The 19,181-nt window shown below is 47.7% G+C and overlaps 1 protein-coding gene across 8 annotated transcripts in view; it reads right to left on the reverse strand.

Moving 5' to 3' along the window:
* The window catches only part of ACACA (acetyl-CoA carboxylase alpha), a 102,908-nt gene that overhangs the window by 41,919 nt on the left and 41,808 nt on the right, over window positions 1-19,181 (reverse strand). For 5 of the 8 annotated variants that reach the window (XM_010402305.3, XM_039562970.1, XM_010402306.3 and 2 more), the window contains 12 exons: window positions 16,743-16,766; window positions 14,865-15,008; window positions 14,240-14,336; window positions 12,914-13,021; window positions 10,545-10,601; window positions 10,192-10,236; window positions 7,436-7,477; window positions 6,837-7,052; window positions 6,205-6,360; window positions 4,331-4,534; window positions 1,112-1,267; window positions 437-583 (listed from right to left, as the gene is read on the reverse strand). In XM_010402305.3, the coding sequence (XP_010400607.2) occupies window positions 437-583; window positions 1,112-1,267; window positions 4,331-4,534; window positions 6,205-6,360; window positions 6,837-7,052; window positions 7,436-7,477; window positions 10,192-10,236; window positions 10,545-10,601; window positions 12,914-13,021; window positions 14,240-14,336; window positions 14,865-15,008; window positions 16,743-16,766 (1,396 nt within the window). The remainder of the gene's footprint in view (window positions 1-436; window positions 584-1,111; window positions 1,268-4,330; window positions 4,535-6,204; window positions 6,361-6,836; window positions 7,053-7,435; window positions 7,478-10,191; window positions 10,237-10,544; window positions 10,602-12,913; window positions 13,022-14,239; window positions 14,337-14,864; window positions 15,009-16,742; window positions 16,767-19,181) is intronic. The other 3 variants (XM_010402301.4, XM_019287523.3, XM_019287524.2) reach the window with 3 other exon arrangements.

Consider the following 19,181-nt stretch of genomic DNA (forward strand, 5'->3'; position numbering starts at 1 on the left):
CACCCTGATACAAACTGTGTGGGGAGGATGGAAATGGAAGCATAAAATAGTTTTTTCTGTGGTTTGGGGTTTTTTGTAGCAAATGAAAATATTTCTGTTTAGTCTTGTAAAACACATTCTGCTCAAATACAAACCCCAGTTACCTGGAAGAGCTGAATGAGCATTTTTTAATTATGAAGGAAACTCAGCATAGGCACAGGTTTGAAATTGAATCATCATTTACTATGGAAGTTAAAATACCCATTGTAGGGAAGGTATTAATTTTTAATGAAACAAAAATCTCATTTTCAAGAGTGAGATTTCATCTGTGAAAGGCTGAATGAATAGATTTTGTGCCTGGCTGGTAAATTTTCATTACAATTGTCAAACCCAGCCCAAAGCACAACGTCTTGTGGGGCATGGAGAGAGAAGCAGCATGAAAGGAAGTGGCACTTGCCTCATTTCCTCCTGGCAGCCTGTTCATGTGCACGAGCTGGCCCTGGTCATCCAGCACCAGCTCCGTGTAGGTCAGGATGTCCGAGGGCAGCGGCACCGGCGGCAGGAACGCGTGGTCATTCATGGAATTCCACAGCTTGATCAGAGACTGGGGGTGGAAAGAGAAATTCTCCTTAAGAACATCACCTGCCAGCATTTATATCCAATCCACTCCAGTGTGGTATTCCCAACAGAATTTGGGATTATTCCCAAATTATTCCTGTCCCAACAGGACACCCCAAAATATCCCTCCTGCCAGCGTGACTGACAGTGTTCCTGGGATATCACCTGCTTTGGGATTTGAATCACATAACAGTTTCCCCCCAAAGTGAAATCTGAATGATGTGGTGCAGGATAGAACCCAGCACATCAGAAACACCATCTAGGAAAGGCAGATGATGAGGGGGGAAAACAAAGAAACAGCAACAAGTAAGGGAAGGTGGTTTATGGTTCAGCTTCTACTGTTTGACTCATTAACAGAACTCCAGCAGCAGTTTATCCTAATTTCATTCAAAGTAGACCTCAATCCATAGCTGATAATCCCTGGGGACTGCTGGAGTTGCTCCAGGCCCCTGGCTCCTCTGACAATCAGGATGGCAAAGAGAAGAGCAACAAGAAGAGCCCAAAGAACACTCACCTGCCGGAACATCTCAGGAATGTCATAGACATAGGATGTCCCTAAAGTCTGCGCCTGGAACCTCTTGGACTGCAGCAGGTCTTTGGTCACATAGGGGGTGTTGATCAGCATCCCGTGGAGTGGTCCCTGCTTATCTCCATATGCCTGGAACATGATCTGCAGGACAAACAGAGTCCTGGTTAATCCACAGGCTCTGCACACTGCGCTGATCCAGCTCTTACCACAAGTCCCCAGGCTACTCCAGCCCGACTGTCCGTGCTCCCTGCCAGGCTGCTGATGCTGGCACAGCCCCGTGCTCCATCACACACTGCTGCCCTTTGGAGACACCTCAATGCTGGCACAGCCCCGTGCTCCATCACACACTGCTGCCCTTTGGAGACACCTCGATGCTGGCACAGCCCCATGGTGCTCCATCACACACTGCTGCTCCTGGAGACACCTCAATGCTGGCACAGCCCCATGGTGCTCCATCAGACACTGCTGCTCCTGGAGACACCTCGATGCTGGCACAGCCCCGTGCTCCATCAGACACTGCTGCTCCTGGAGACACCTCGATGCTGGCACAGCCCCGTGCTCCATCACACACTGCTGCCCTTTGGAGACACCTCAATGCTGGCACAGCCCCGTGCTCCATCACATACTGCTGCCCCTGGAGACACCTCGATGCTGGCACAGCCCCGTGCTCCATCACACACTGCTGCCCTTTGGAGACACCTCGATGCTGGCACAGCCCCGTGCTCCATCACACACTGCTGCCCTTTGGAGACACCTCGATGCTGGCACAGCCCCGTGCTCCATCACACACTGCTGCCCTTTGGAGACACCTCGATGCTGGCACAGCCCCATGGTGCTCCATCACACACTGCTGCCCCTGGAGACACCTCGATGCTGGCACAGCCCCGTGCTGCTCCATCACACACTGCTGCCCTTTGGAGACACCTCAATGCTGGGATAGCCCCATGGTGCTCCATCACACACTGCTGCCCTTTGGAGACACCTTGATGCTGGCACAGCCCCGTGGTGCTCCATCACACACTGCTGCCCCTGGAGACACCTCGGGCCCGTCACTGCGCCATCCTGGCAGCCCTGCCTGGCTGCCCACCACAGCAGAGCAGGGAGTGCACAGAGCCACGGCCCCCACACAAACCCCTGCCCGAGATGAGCTCCTGCTCCCCAGCAGCTGCCCTGACGGATGGTGATAGCTGGGAGCAGCCCGGAGAACTCCGTTATTTATGGAGTGGGATCCGCGGCTCCGCCGGCTGCGCCCGCGAGCCGGGTCAAGACTTGCATATGTCATTGGGCTTGAAGTTTTGATATTGTAAGTTGAAAAGATTTTCCCAGAGTAGCAACATGAATTATCAACTGCTGCGCTTCACGGCGCTATATATTCCAGGCAGGCAGGACTTGGAAGGGAAGCTTTTCGATGGAGGAGGAACAGGAGGAGATAAAAACGGGATAAAAATGCCCTAAACGGCCCAAACACTGCTTAACAGGGACACACCTGGCAGGAGGGACATGATTAGGATGTGTTTAACAGAATTTATCTCATTGAAGATGAATTAACTGAAGAATTCCACAAAATTCAGTACAGCCTATTTTTGTTTTTAGATAAAAACAGCCGCTTATGCTCTCTTCAGTCTGCACCAACACTGATTTGGGAAGCAGCTTCTTTAATGGGAGAATCATTTGTGCAGGGTAACAAGTGTTTGTGACAATGCCTGTCTTGAGATCTGTCAGGATCTGCACTTGGGGCCCAATTCTCCTTAAATCTCTGGAAAGCTCCACAGCAGCTCTGTAGGGAACTGGAGAAGTCTGTGCTGAGCATCACTACTTATCACTACTGGGAAACAAGAGATCAGGGTCATTCTCTCACCATGAAGCCATTTTCCCATTCTTCAGAAGTCAGAAAGTACATAGCACATCAGTAATATCTGAATTTTTAAAAAAGATTTCTCTAAGTTTAAAAGAATCCTCTGAAAACACAGGACAAAATCCATGGATCTGAACTCATCCTATAAACCTTCATCATGAGGGGGAAGTTTCCTAAAAATATCAGTATGGTTTTTTACTAGAACCTGGTTTAATATTCTGGAAAACAAATCAAATTTAATACTGGAAAAGTTGCTAAAGCCATACACACACAAGCCCATTCCCCAAGCTTTAAAAAATGAAGTCCATCAGTTCAGAGTTCACTCGTGACCTTCACAAGTGACTGACCCAACTCAAGGGTTAAGCTCAGCTGCTGGAGATTATTAAAATGTTCTTTTCTTTCCTCATCCCCCCTCAAAGGCAGGAACGAGGTAAAACACACTGACACTATCTGTTCTGGGATCTCAGAGCTGGATGGACTCCATGGGCAGCAGCTCGCTGGAAAAATTAAATGGAAAAGGGGGAGAAAAGGTGACTCAGCACTTTGTGTTCTACATTCACAGTGCCCAAGTGATTTATTCTGCTGCTTCTCCTGCCTGGCAGAGAGATGATTACAGAGGGAGATGTAAACATTTCTCTATTTAAATATTTTCCATGCATCCCATGCTCCATGGATTTTAGCATATGTAGGTATTTCAGTTAACCACACTGTTCCTGCGCCATGAAAAACAGAAATACCACAACAGCCACAACCATTACAAAAGAGCCCATTACCCCTCATAAAAATGATATAAAAGCACCTTCCATAATTTTACATCATCCTACCCAAGTCATTCCCTATATCTTTAGGATTTAAAGGACAAGTTCACAGATTTTTTTCTATCTACTCAGGGGAATGTATAATTAATAATATTTTTTATTACAGCCTACAGGATGAGTATCAGCAGTGATTCCTTTTCAAGTACTTTTTTGAGCACTCTGAGGAAAACTTTTTGGGAAAACAGCTGCCCAAATGACTGAGGGCATGTAAAAAACAACCAGAAGACTTGATTGACTTAATTGATCACATTTTCACATCTGCTGCTGCAAGTTTATCTTTACATTCTCCTTGCTTTGGCTAAGTTGAACGGCAATTTTGTGTTACACTGAAATGTATTATGGGGCTTGGAGCAACCTGCTCTAGGGGAAGGTCTCCATGCCCATGGCAGGGGGTTGGAATGGGATGAGCTTTTCCAACCCAAACCATTCTGTGATTACCTGGAAACACCACAAAGCACAGAAGAGCTCCATCAGGTAAAACGTGTCCCCTTCCCAATTTTGTCACCCAAGCCCGGATCCATAGGGACATACCTGTCCCGTTCTGGAGTCTGTCATCTCCTTGTACAGGCTGATGTCCAGGTAGTATCCCGACTCGTTGGTGAGGAAGAGGCGGATGGGAATCGCCTTCCCCGTGGGAGTCAGGCGGATGTTGATCTTCAGCTCGGCCTGGAGGACACGGAGCTTCCAGAGGCGGCTCCCGTAGCGCATCACCATGGACCGCACCGACTCCTCGATCTGCAGCGTGGGAAAAGGGGTCCCTCAGCAGGCCCTGGGCAGCCTGGTCTGTGGGGGGTGTCCCTGCCCATGCCAGGGGTGCAATGAGTTGGGCTTTAAGGTCTTTCCAACCCAAACCATTCTGGGATTCTTTCTGGATCCCACCACTCCAAGGTGAAGAAGCAGTGTCACACATCAGCACAAGCCCAGGGCAGTTACAGGACCTCGGTGACCTGTCCCTCCTCATCCTAAGCCTTGAGACAGGCAGGAATTCCACCTGGGGACTACTGATGTAGTGGGACAGTGCTGGATTCACATCCCTGTTTCCTCATGGCACATGGAATCACAGAATCCGTAAGTTGGAAAAGACCTTGAAGATCATCATGTCCAACCACCCCACCCCAGCACAGGGACCCCCTGCCTCCCCTCCACAGGCATCTCTCACACCTGGGAACTACAGAATCCAGGGAAGCCAAACCCTTGGCAAGCAGTTCTGTAGCCCTTGTATGCACAATAATCACATTTCCCTGCCTGCACGGAGCTTTAAATCAACAAAGCAATTACCACTTGGAGCTGGGCCTTCTGCTCTTCTATTAAACTTTATAAAATACTACTGTGGGCAAAGCGCATATTAAAAGAAGGCAATTTATAGGCTGGCTTAAACATTTTTCCCAAAAAAGGCCTCTTTTGCACAGCAGCTCAAGGAAAAGTCATGGTATGTATCTGAGGGCAGCTCAACTTCCAGGGATGAATGTTCCAGCTTCTTCTGAATTTCCTGGGAACCAACGGCTCTGGACACGCCAGGAAAGGTTCATACAAGAGCGACTTAAGCCACCAAGTTTTAATCATGATTTAAAAGTCAGCAAGCAAGAGAGAGTTATTTTGATACCCAATTCATCTTTTTAAACTTTCAGTTGTTCTCCTCAGGAAAGGTCAGCTCTCATCTTTGGGTACCCATGAACTGAATGCTGATTTCCAGCTAAATTCAGCCTGGACTTGGGACTTGCTTTGTGGTGATTGTGCTAACCACAAACATCCTTTATGCCTGAACACTTTCATTTGTGCATCTACAAAGCCTAATGTTCATTTATTTATAACGTTGATCTCTGTGGTTTTGTATCAGAGACTGAAAATGAGGCACTTTTGTAGCTGAATTTACAGATTCCTTTTAAGCTCCTAATTTATCTCATGTTTTATTTGGATGGAATCTGGACTTCTGTAATAAACAGAGGGGCATTTACATCTGCTTCCTTATTAAAACTGTTTATCTCAAACACACAATGAAAAAATAGGTTTAGTTTCAAACACAAAACACATTCCTAATCATTGTCCCTCAGTTTACACAGAGGAGCTGAGCTGCACAACAAAATGGCTTTAAACTGCCAGAGGGCTGGGTTAGATGGGATATTGGGAAGGAATTGCTCCCTGTGAGGGTGGGAAGGCCCTGGCACAGGCTGCCCAGAGAAGCTGTGGCTGCCCCTGGATCCCTGGAAATGTCCAAGGCCAGGCTGGACAGGGCTTGGAGCAGCCTGGAATACGGGAAGGTGTCGGGGTTGGAATAGGATGAGCTTTAAAGTCCCTTCCACCCCAAACCATTCCATGATTCTGTGATTCTAAAAACAAAGATCATTTAGTTCTGACAAGTGAAGCCCTGGAAAGACAACCAGCCCCGAGCTGGGAGGAGCTCCCACCTTGGAGGGGTCCATGATGACGGTGGGCACGAAGTTGAGGAAGATGTGGTTGCAGTCCGTGCGCACGTTGGTGTTGTTGAAGGCCACCTCCAGCTCATCCATGGCCTCCAGCAGCAAACGCTCTCCCTCGTTTTGCAGATACTCAAAGGAGGCTTCCTGCCAGAGATTGCCAACAAACCATTCACTTTTTACTCACAAATCACAGCCCAGAAATGCAAGGTTTGGAAAACTGCAGAAGGATGTGACGGAGAAAACAGAACCCATCGGTATCACAGGATGTGCAGCCCTGGAGCAGATCCATCCCCAGCATAGAGCCAGTGCTCCCAGTGCCTGGATCCCACACCTGGCTGCCTCATGCCCTCCTTTAGTTCAGAGTAAATCTGAAACCAGACAGGGCAAGCCACTGTTGCCTCAAAATCTCAGGATTTCTGACTCTTCTCTTGGGCCCCTGAAAAAATCTCCGTGGAGCATGGGAATACCAGGATGTCAAAGGGATGGTTCTGCAGAGCAGCACCAGCAAGGAGAGGGCACAACCCCCAGCACTGCATACAGGGAATGGTCAGTTTTGGATCCTGCAGGTCCCTAGGCTGACCCCGGGTTTCATGCACCACCTTGGAAAGGGACAAACTCACCTTGGTCACCAGGTCCGAGTGCCGAATGATGGCCCTGACGAAGAACCTGTAGTCTGTCACCTCTGTGCCCACCTCCACCTTGGCTGCCCCCAGGTACAGGTGCATTTTGTGGTTGGCACAGGGGATGGCCGTGAGGTCGAAGTTCCTCATGCGGTTCAGCTCCAGCTGGAACGCCAGGGCTGGCTCCAGGTGCCGGTAAATCCGGTCCTCCTCGAACTGCAGCGGCCACGGACACAGCAAAGGGTGGGGAAAGAGTGGATTGAAAAGGTGAAACACTGAGGGTAAGAACTCGACAACACCCCTTTTGAAATTCCATATTTAATTCAAACCCAAGAAATTCAAATACTCCAACCCAGACTTCTCACGCAGTCACTGGCACTGGGAGCTGTGAGATTGCTGAAGTGCTGAGAGCACAACACAAATTGCAGGACAGCAAGTTCTCAAACTAATCCCCCTCAAAAATCCCTCTTTTCCACAGAAACCAGAAGGTTTTGTCCTGATTCTGTGTAGTGAATCACTGCCCTGCTTCCAAGGAGCCGCTGCATGAAAGAAGGATAAAGCCAACACTTGGAGTAAAGTATCAAGAATATCCAACTCACCTTATCCCGGGCACGGAATGTGAAGAACTTTGGAAATTCCCTCTGTTTGAAAATAAAAACAACAGTGTTAGTCCTCCCAAAGCAAGCACTGATGTCCCCAGAGTGCCCTCAGGCCGCTCCTGGGGCAGCACCACAGCACAGGAAGTGACAGAAGTTATTCCCAGCTACTTTTGCAACATTACAAAGGTGGTGGAAAAGCAAGTCACCCTCAAGAAGACAGCAGAGGCAGCTTAAACCTGCCTTCACTAATGCAACAGAGGCTACTTGATTTGCTTTAGATTATTATTGTCAGTTATTAACAGACAACAACATGGAGGTGCCCAGAGAGAAGTGGGAAACTTTTTCTAGTTCTGTTATGATTAAGTTTCCTGTGGAAATGTTTGGAGTGATGTGAACAGTCGGTTATGGATGCAGATGTACACAGAACAATGATTTTATTCTGCAGCTCTCTTCATACCATTACTGCCAGATATACTCTCTTCCCAAGGAAAAATGGGAGTTGTAATCAAATAACTTTATTCTCCTGCATGGAGCAGCAAAAACATTACAGAAGTCCCCCAAATACCACTCAGTTTCTCCAGTTTTCTGTTGCACAGATAAAACCCTGGCAGAGCCTTGAGAGTTTTCTGAAATATTGTACAAGTCTTCGAGGAAGAGAGAAAGCCTAGACAGCATCCTGCCCCTCCAGTTCCATCCAGGCAAACCCATCCACTCCTCTGGAATTACACTTTTACTGGGCAGAGGAGCTTTGGTCAGTGCTTTGCACCCCATGAGAACAGCAGCTGCCCGTGCTGAAGGTGACCTGAAGGGACACACACAACTGGCCAGAACTGTCTTAGTAAGCAAAAACCAGGGAACCTGACCTGGAGTCACTGAATTTCTGGCTCACGTTCCATTATCCATGAAAAATGAATAACCCCAGTGGGAGTCGGTGTGACAGCCAGTGATTGTGTATAAGCCACCACTGAGCAACACAGATTTTAGGGCTAAAAGTACTATTCTAGTCAGTCATCTTCCATCCCTCCTAAGTAAAACAGTCCCCAAACCTCACCTGATGACTCTCAGTTGAGCAAAATAACTTGAGTTTGCCTGGAATCTCTTCAAAAATAACCAGTGGTACAAGAAATACTGCCTGGAAATTCAGGCTCACCCGAAACGCTCATTGTCTGGGAGCATCATCTAAGAAACAACCTCATGTTTCCTCACTTCTCCCAATCCCTCCTACCTGTCCTCCTCTGCATGCTGCCAGCTTCTCCCACCATCTCCATGCTCATTCCTTCACTAATGGAATTGCTTCCAAGGCATCTCACTGGTGTGGTGGGCAAATATCGTAATTAGATGTGCACACACACAAAAATCCTCAGTGCTCTGGTACCAAAATCCAAAAGAGTGCTCCATTTCCTAGGCGGAAGAATTATACCCCTGCTGTGTTCTAATCAACCAACCATCATCAAGACAATCAAAATAATTTGCCTAAATTAGCCAATCAAGACACCCTGCAAACCGCAGAATGCGAAAAGCTACACCAGAAATCATCATAGTTGATTATTATACTAATAATCACGTTAAAAACCTAATGAGATGAGGAAATTGGAAGCTTGCTGGAGCAACTCTCTATTACCTCAACATGCTGGGAACTAATTATATAGACTGTAATTAAAACAAAAACAAACCCAAGCCCAGGCCCTGGCTAAGTTAATAGTTGGTCCAGTAATGAAGGGCTGGGATAGGAGACAGTAATAAAGAGTGACAGAGCAGCTCCCAGAGGTGCTCCACAAACTTCACAGCCAGATGACACACCACACTGAGGGGCCAGGGAGAGCTGGGGGATGATTCCTTCTGTTCTGTGCCTCCTTCCTCACCTCTGACACATCCTACAGCACTTACTCAGCAACTCTGGTTTTTCAATCCCCCAACACCCACTCCATTCTCTAAAACTTCCTATTTTAAATCTAAAGTCTAGATTTTCTTGCTGAAGGTCCCAAAAACCTCTCCACAGAATCCAGCTTCTTACCTAAGCCATTGACTGACACCTCTGTACCTGTACTGTGAGCAACAATTCCTACGTGGTGACTCCCACGCAGGTTCAAACACTATTTTTGCTGATTTGTAAACTAGCTTTCCCTTCATAAACCTTCCTAGACCAGCTGTGTTGAGCACAGGATGAATTTCTTGCACTTCAAAGGCTCCTAATAACTTCCAGCACTAAAAAGTAGATACCCACGAGATAAAAACCTGGTTTATGTCTTACAGTGCCACCTAAACCAGCCCTCAGTGATGCCCAAGCCCTGGGGAAGGGAGTAATTCTCAGCAGTAACAGCATCAAACATTTCTCACATCACAAAACCACTCTGCAAAATTTAACAAGTCCCTTCAGTGACTGCTCCAAGTTATTTTAAGATCAGTAAGAAGCCAAAAGAAATCACCACACTACATGAGAAATACAAAGGTTTCACTGATAATTGCACTTCAGAACAGAAGACAACACTGAAACACACAGAATTTTTATTAGTGTGGCTTCCTGAGCTCAGCCAGGTAACGAGAGAGACTCAGAACCTCAGGGGCCCCTCTGAATGCCACGGGCCCAGCCTGGGTTTGCAGTCAGATGTTCAAATAAATACTTCAACACTTCACTTTGACGCCAGTGTGAGCATTCAATGCCTGCCTGAGATCCAAATGAGAAGCCCAGAGCCCCCTGTGCGTCTCCTGGCCTCACATCAGGAATGCCACCGTGTTTCCAGGCCCTTTTTACTTACATGGAATCTCTGATCCACCTCATAGTTGACCTGTTTCCTGAAGTCCTTACAAACGAAACATACACATATAGGAAGAAAAAAAAAGCAGAAGACAGCTAGCAATTAGGATTAAAAATCAAAAATCAATTAATTCAAGAATACAAGAGGTGTCAAGATTGTTTACAATTGTAAATTAATTTTCTTATGCGAATTTATGAAAACCATCTCAAATTTTAGAGGACAAAAAACAGTGAAGAGAGAACGAAATACAGTAAATACAGCATTTAATTTGGGGGAAAAAACATGTCAGATGCCAATGGTATAATGAGCTAAAAACCAAAGCGTTCTGAGCATCAGGAGAGATGTTGAAATACCTTTTGTGCTACAAGGAAAGTCAGCCTCCGAATGCCGTGTTCAATCAGGACTGATTTCTGTAAGAACAAGGATGGAAACAGGTGACTGGACTAGCAGAAACAGAACAGACTAAAAACATGTTGAAGTCCTCTGTGAAATGAAAAAACTCTGCAGATCCTTCTGCCTCTGAGCTGCTGCTCCACTTCAGCCTCCTCGGAGGGAGGATTTCCCCACCTGACACTCCTTTAGCAGCATAAATACCCCAATCCCTTACACCTGAGCAGGTAAAGAGCTAAATCACAGGAACAGCGAGTTCCAGCTGAGCCTGGCTAAGCAGGAATGCACAGGAGTCACACCCAAATCCTGCAGGAAATATCCTTGTTCATTTGCCAAGATTGCTTTCTGAAGGGAGCACAGCGTAGATGTGGTAAGGTCACAGAAAATGAGTTTTAAAGGAACCAACCCACAGAAGCATGTAGCCCATACTAGCTCATGGATAACCCAGTCCAAAGGACACATCCAGGCTCCCAACCTGGAGAAGGCTTTGGGGGGGCCTCATTGTCACCTTCTAGTACTTTAATGGCATTAAAATAGAAGGGAGAGGGACTTTTTGTATGGACAGAGAGGAACATGAAAGGAATTAGATGGACAAGAGTTAGATGGGATGTCAGGTAGGGTCTTAAGGTCCCTTCCAACCCAAACCATCCTGAGAGTCCAAGACTCTATGTTGCAAAGGTGATACAGGGCAGGTGTCAGTTATTTTTTTCAAACAGATCAGAGAATATCCATTCTCACTGCTTCTCCCTCAAATTCCCCTAAGCCCCCTCTCACAGGAGTGCTGCCATCAGTATTTGCCACACCACTGATCCTTTGAAGTGGTAAGATCTTGTAATTCTCCTCTTCTTAAAACTTTTTTCCTTCCTCCTCCCTTTTCTAATTTAAAAGCAAAGAACACAAAAAGGAACAACAGCTCAGCTCAAGCAGGAGCAAACCAGCCCCTCTCGGCACAGACTGTGATGTTTCACTAAGGTTAAGCCCTTTGAAAATGAGCAGCAGTGACTATATTCATGGCAAGAGGAAGAAAATAACTTTAATAATGCCGTGATTTAAAAAGCAAAAATTGTTATTGCTTTTAAAATTCCACAAGTGGCAGACAATAACAGCAGAGCAACAGGATTCTGATTACATGGTAATAATGTGGGTCTCCCAGCAAGGCCACAGCTATTACAGAGCGATTAGCCATCAGCACCTGGAGAAACTCCATTTCCACTGACTGCCTCAATCTCCTCCACAAGTCATTTACAAGTATATGATCCTAATTTCTATTAAAAAAACCACACACAACATGCTGGGACTGGAAGATTATTTGGACAATTTGGATCAACCTATTTGATAGCTTAATGTGGTTTGGGATTTTTTTTTTTTTTATATTTTATTTCTTTCCTTTTATCCCCTCCCATAAAATGCCTGGAGCATGATCAAGCAGATGAAAAGCAGAACTAGTTTTAATTCTTAGATTTGATTGTTTTCCTTGTTTAAAGAGACAAAAAGCTGCTGAAGCCACATGGATGCCATTCCCATTTTGGAACCCCTGATTTCTGCAGGACTTCTTCCCACCTTCCACACTGAGAAGTTGGAGGTGCTCCCCCAGTGCTCCCATAACCAGTGCAGTACCAGGAATCCCAGTTCCTGGTGGGATATTCAGCTCCACAAGCTGCTGGAGTTCTTCACACCACCAGAAAAGCAGGTGCAAGGCAGAGCCCAGAGTGGACACAAGGAGTCTGTTCCCAACCCAGGCTGTCTCACAGCTGAGCCAGCACCAACATTTGGGACTCTGAAGTGTATCCCACACTTAGGAAGGAGCAACAGAACATGCCAAATAACTCCACCTCGTGCCAGGAATATCGTATAAGGTGGAGGCTTCAGCATACAAACAAGGACAATACATTTTAATGGCATTAAGACCATGGTGATACACAAATACAGGACATTTTAATGTCATTTTCCATGGCTCTGTTACTCATACATTAACTTTACCACCAGGGAAAGGGATAGAACACATTTTTCAGAGCATCTGGAGACAGCTACTGAAGATGGACCAGATGTGTTTAAAACCTTCCAACTCTTTCATCTCATCAAAACTTTAAGGGAAGAAGTCCTGACCTGACAGATTAGAAGGAGAAACAGTGACCTGCTGGTTTCAGAGAGGTGCAGCTACATCCAGTCAAAGAAATGGGAAAGCTTGAGGTGGGATAAATTAAGGATGTAACTGTTACATCTGTTTGTTTCGAAATCAAACAAAAACCCCCAAACCTAAGGAACAAACAGACTTTTCCCAACCTGTCCTGCACAGCCCCAGAGACCCAGAGGGGGGATGCAGAGAGCTCACCTTGCTCTGGGTGAACTCCCTGAACATGGCAGCCAGGCTGTCGTCATCGACGTCGCTGTCGGTTTTGATGGCCACGTTGAGGATGTGGATGGGCTCCTCCCGGGCACTCTGCAAGGACAATATTCCCCACAGTTAAACAGGTAACAACTCCTGCCAGTCCTCAGAACAGGCTCCCTAAATCCAGCTTTAAAGCAGAGATGCCCTGGGGGAAATGACCTCAGCGGAGCACCAGGGAAAACTGTGAGGGAAATCCAGCCTCAGAAATCTGCAATTTCCCAGAAGTCAATGTCCACAAACATCAAACAGGAGCTTCCTTTGGAGAATCCAACTCTGAGGACCAGACAAGGTCAGAGCCTCTCTTTACCAGGTGCAGCACAAGGACAGCAGAGGACTTTGGCATCAAGAAAAGTAATTAAGTTAATCACACTCAAAGTGTAGGGGCAAAACAGTGTGAGTTTTGATATCTACAACAACATTAAATAATGGGGAAACATCAATTACATTAGAGCTCCAAGCAATTACAAATTCAGCCTTTAGGAGCCTGTGTTTAACTGGGAAAAAGTGAGTCTGGACAGGAAATTACCTTGGTGAGGTGAGGGGGATGTAAAGAGAGGGATCTGAGGACTTTAAGGTTGACAGTAATATTCTGTAAAAGGCTACAGTGCTTACACACATCAGGATCAAGGGATCAGTGGAAAACAAAGCCCTGTTCTGGACACAGACTATATTCCAGCAGAGCTTCTCACTCTTGTGGAGCAGCTGCCTGTGTCTCTAAGGGAAACTGGACCTCTACCCCTACAGATTAGGGACCACCCGCTTCCTCTGCACCTGTTCTCCACATCACTGCAAAAACTGAGCAGCTCCACTCAGCTTTTCCTCCTAAAAACAGTTCCAAGAGGTCGAACAGAGGGAAGAATCAGGATTTAAGGTGACTGGGAAGGGTGTAAGAGAGGAAACACAGCAAGTCAGACATAGGACTAAGGTGGGTGAAGGTGCAGCTCAACATCCTGGTGCACAGTGCAGGTCTGGAGACTTAACAGCGGGTTTAAACTCTCAGTTACGCTGCTGTGGATGCAGTAATTCTGCTGGTGCTAAAAGCCATAAAATAAATTTACATGGAGAGCAAGAGGCTGAGCCGTAGCTTCAGACCAGAGCTGGAAAGCGGACGCCTACACCGAGTCACCTGCTGTGGAACAAGCAAGCAAATCACAGCCATAAATACACAAAGCTCCTAACTCCTGCCTCCAGCACTCCAGCCAGGGAGGAGCATCCAGCTTCAGCCCTGCTTCCAGCCTGAGAGCACCTTCCAGAAAAAACCCACCCTACCTTGTCTTCATCATAGAGGGAAGCGTGGCCGGCCTCAGGGAACGTCGGGCTCTGCGGGGGAGAGTCACAGAAGCATCCCATGACTTCATCAAAGATCCTGGAATACACCAGGGAGGGACCAGTCACCACCACACTGCTGCCAGCACATGGAGCACCCCAGCAACCAAACCCACCAGTCCTGGGAGGAAAGGGCTCCTTCCCTTGCTGGGCTCAAAGATCAGGAGGCAAATCCTCAAACCAGAGTCTGGATCGTCCAACATTTGTCAGAGACCTCCTGGGTGCAGGCTGAGGGCTCTGCTGAGCGTTTGCCCACCCCAAAAGGTTGGAAGCACAATGAACTCCCCACACACACATCCACAGAGCGTTAGGAGCAATCAGCACGTTCCCAAATGGTCCTCAGCCAGCAGGAATCCGGGAGGCTGATCCCTCTGGCTGCAAATGGCTCCTACAGCAGCCTGAGACTGCAGTTAGCCCAAGGAGACACACACACACAGGGATCCAAGCAGGGAAACACACTCAGGATCAGTCTAAACCTGACTCTAGACCTGGCAAAGCCTTTGGCCAGCTCTGTCAGGGCCCAGGTGGGGAGGTGGCCACAGAAGCAACCCCGAGCCTGCCCACACACCTGACGAAGTCCTCGAAGGTGCGGAAGGAGACCATGCCGCCCATCCGCTGGCAGGGAGGGGTGAAGGAGTTGTCCAGCAGCACGTCACTGACGCTGGCCACGTGCACCATCCCATAGTGATTGAGGTTGGAGGAGAAGGACATTCTAGACAGCAAGTCAACAAGAGCCCAGTCAGTAGGGACAGGGGAGGGAGGACAGCACCTGGAGCAGGTTTGGGCATGTGTTCTGACCAGCTGGAGCGTGGCTGTGCATCCAACAGAAATGCTGGATTTCTCAGCCTTCTCCAGAGCCCCTGCCACGCCTCTGGTGCCACTAATGCCCTTACCTGGATGTTGCCTCAATGTACAGGAACACTCAGAGTTAGCAAATAACATTACAATCCCTTTAAACAGGTACTTCTTGACATGGCAGGAGAATTCTCACTATGCAAAGCTGAACTTATTTTTCCTCCTGTCTTTATGTTTTGCTTTACAAGTGGAATATGATTCAAACAGCACCAGTTCTAAGGTTTGACACTTGAAAGGTTCAGTACATTTTTACAAATTAGGCTGAAGCACACCATGCTGTATTATCTTATTGATTCCATTATTTTTCTGGTCAAACTATAATGTGCACTCCTCAAATGCAGTGTGGTACAGTGACTTCTGCAAAACTCTTTACTGAGTCTCACACTCACATTCCTACCCTTTCTGTTCAAGGAACAACTGGACGTGGCACTCAGTGCTCTGGGCTGGGTGACAAGGTGGGGATCAGTCACAGGCTGGACTCAGTGGTCTTGGAGGTCTTTTCCAACCTCAATGATTCTGTGATTTTTATGGTTTGTTAAAGACTCACAATGCCATGGTCAAGACTGGCAGAGGAAGTTTCTCACACAGCGAGGAAAAGCACACAGTTAGACAGGACCTTTCTCTGGTGACCACAGCTGGGGTTTGCCTTCTCTACAATAATTAACACTAATTTCTGAGCTGCACTCCTGCCACAGCCACTTCCCAGCTTTGCTGAGATTTTTTCCTTTCCACACACCAAACGCACTGTGATACGGCCCTAAGTACAGTGTTAACAAGTCTAAAGTATCATCAGTGTGATTAATAGCTCTCCATGCCTAAAGTCACTCTCTGTTTCCACAATTTATCTCTGATTAAGAGCCGTGAGACTTCCAAGCCCATTTTTACTATTTTTCCCTAAATAGGTTTGTAAGCCGTAATAAATAATAGGTATTCACGTTTTGAAAGAGAGGGATTTTTCAGGACATGCCTTGGTGTACGTTTCTTACAACTATTACAAAAACTATCACAGAACAGGAACCGAACAAAGAGACAGCAGACATTTCTCATGTATTATTTAAAACAAGAAATACTTTTCAACTGAGACACAGGAGGAAAAATTAGCATCCAAACCACAACAAAACATGCTGTCAGCTGTTTGAGATGTAGATTCATCTATGGTGTGAGGGAGGTGAAACAGCCTCGACAAATTCTAAGCTATGGACAAGAAACCAGGGTAGCAACAGGTTGGGCTGGGAGGAACTGCCTGGGGTCACTGTGACACCCTGCCAGAGGGTCAACACTGGGAATCCAGTGCCCCAAAGGACCCTAGGACAGCACTTTGCTGTGTACCATACTGCAGATGAGCTGAGTCACCCAGCAAATTTAATTTCAAAGACTGCTGCATACAAAGATTTTTTTTTTTCTTTTTAAGAAAAGCTGAAAACATGTTTTAGACAAAGGGAGAGGAAAACGGAAGGAAAAAGAAGAGTCATGGTTGAGAGTTTCCCAAGTAAAGAGAAGGGCACTACAACAAAACATGTTAAAACATTCAGGATTAGGCTACTTCTTTCTAGTCTGCCTTTGAAATTGGAAAAGATGATGAGTACCGTACCTGTTTAGCGTGGGGATGTTCCCTCTGTAATCAAACAACCACAGTTAGTCACAGACTGGTTAGTGAAAGCCATCATAAAGAACCATCATCAAGCTGATGCACAGACCAGCAACATGTTTACAATTGACTCTCCCAAATTTGTCAGCTGCCAGGGAGAACTCCCTGCCAGGGCCCTGGGGAGGCACCCACCGCCTGACTTCGCTTGCCATGGGCAGAGCCAGGCCATGCAGAGAACATGCAAACAGTGAAATATCCCAGGAAAACACCTGGCATTTCCAAGGGACCCCCATGTTCCTATTTCCCCTTTCACAGTCCCCACTTGAAGCCCTTTGCACACACCAAGTGCAAAGCCAGACCGCAGGGGAGCTTGTGCTCCCTGACAGAACAGCAAACAGCAGAGAGGCAAAAAAACAAAAATAGTGACCATCTCACACAGGAAAACTGCAACAGGTTCAGGAAAACAAGCCAAATCCTCAGTGCCAACCTTCCAGGCTAAGCAGCAGCCCACGCACAGGCTCCCACAATGCAGGAACAAAGCAAACACTCACAGCACCACGGAATACGTTGCATTTTCAGCATTCAGCACTAAAAAGAACAAACTTAAGGCTAATTTCAGGAAAACTTTACCAATTCTTTTATAACATCAGTCCGACTCTCCCCATATTTGCATGCAGACCACGGCTTAGTGATGCGCACAAGGCAGAGAGGAGTGAGGGGCATGTTTTCACACCAGCAGAACAGCAGCACAGCACAGCCCAGCCCACACCAGGAACAGCCCGGAGAGTGCTCCATGCAAGATGGAAAAATTGCTGGGATGTGACATGCAAAATAGCAAAGATTAAATCAAAAAAGTCCTTGCACACAGGAGGCTTGTGCAAAGGGATCAGCAGGAATCCAAAGATGGAAAGGAGAGCTTTGAGGAACATGTGAGTGGACATTCACCCCCCTCCCTTCAGGAACCACAGACTTTTCTGACATCCTAGACCATAGGCAAGACCCCAAGTTACTGAGCATGAAGTCTCCACGCTCAATGACCAGTGTATTCCATGGTCACACTGCCTGCCCTGCTCCTGTCCCCAAACTCTGGTCACAGCACAGTCACGTTCACTACAAGGTGATGTGCTGGGTGCATTACTGGTAGAGGCACAAAAAATTCCCATAACCTCCTTAAACCAAATGGGGACAATAAAAACTAAAACCATATCTGTTATGGTAAATAACACAAGTATTTAATCTGGGGGGGGAGGATGGTGGGGACAGACCCTGTGCTGCAGAGCCTGTGGTCAGGACAGAACGGGCCTCGAGCCCTCAGGGGGTTGGGACTATTTTGTGAGCTTGGCAAAGAGTGGGAAAGCTGCATGTGATCCACTTCAGTTGGAAAAAATAGTCTGGAAGAGGACTGGCAGTTCCTACCCCCAGCAGGAACACTCCCATAGCCGTCCCTGGAAGGTTTTCAGAAGAGAGAGGGATAAAAAAACAGTGTAACAAATGTTCGGCTCAGCCTCAGAAAGGGCACCCTGGCGCTGTGCTCTGGGAACCGGCTCCTGCCACTCCATACGGAGCTGAGGAGGCTCAGGCAGGAATGGCAGGGGGGGAAACAAGGCAAGGAGGAGTGGATTGACACTGAAAGAGAGCAGGTTCAAATGGGATGTCAGGAAGGAATTGTTCCCTGTGAGGGTGGTGAGGCCCTGGCACAGGGTGCCCAGAGCAGCTGGGGCTGCCCCTGGATCCCTGGCAGTGTCCAAGGCCAGGCTGGACATTGGGGCTTGGAGCAGCCTGGGACAGTGGAAGGTGTCCCTGCCCATGGCAGGGGTGGGGCTGGATGGGCTTTAAGGTCCTTTCCAACCCAAACCATCCCCTGGTTCCCCGCCAGGGCCAGCCCATGCAGCCGGGGCCACGTCAGAGCCCCCAGCAGCACCAGGCCCAGGGGTGACACGGGCACAGCGATGGGGCAGTACTGGCACTGCTGCCCTCAGCCTCACACCCTGCTCTCCACACCAGCCCCAGCCCTTCTCCTGAGCCCTCCTCAACTCCCAAAAGGGCCCTTCCTGACCAGCAACACCGATCTCAGCAGGGATCTGCTCCAGCCGTGCACCAGCTCCACTGTCCCCATTGCTCCTGCACCCCCTGCACCTCCCGGTGACTCTGAATTCAGCTCCTCTTGCCCCCTCCTCTCTTTCTTTCCCTTTTTCTGTGTCAAACAGGAGCTCTCCCCCCACACCATGGCCATGCATGCAAAGCTCCAGCTGCGAGCGAGTGCCAGCGCAGGGCAAAGCTTTGGAAATGAGGCAGCAAAGCGGAATCAGCAGAGGTTGGCTCAATAACCCACTTGTAGTTATTAACAGCAGTACCACAGGAGAAAGAGCAATTCCACTGGCTCTGACCAGTGCCATTCCTCTTATGTTTCCTCATTCCTGTAGAAGAATCTAACCAGAAGGC

The sequence above is a fragment of the Corvus cornix genome, chromosome 19 (assembly GCF_000738735.6).
Source record: "Corvus cornix cornix isolate S_Up_H32 chromosome 19, ASM73873v5, whole genome shotgun sequence".
NCBI classification, from domain to species: domain Eukaryota; kingdom Metazoa; phylum Chordata; class Aves; order Passeriformes; family Corvidae; genus Corvus; species Corvus cornix.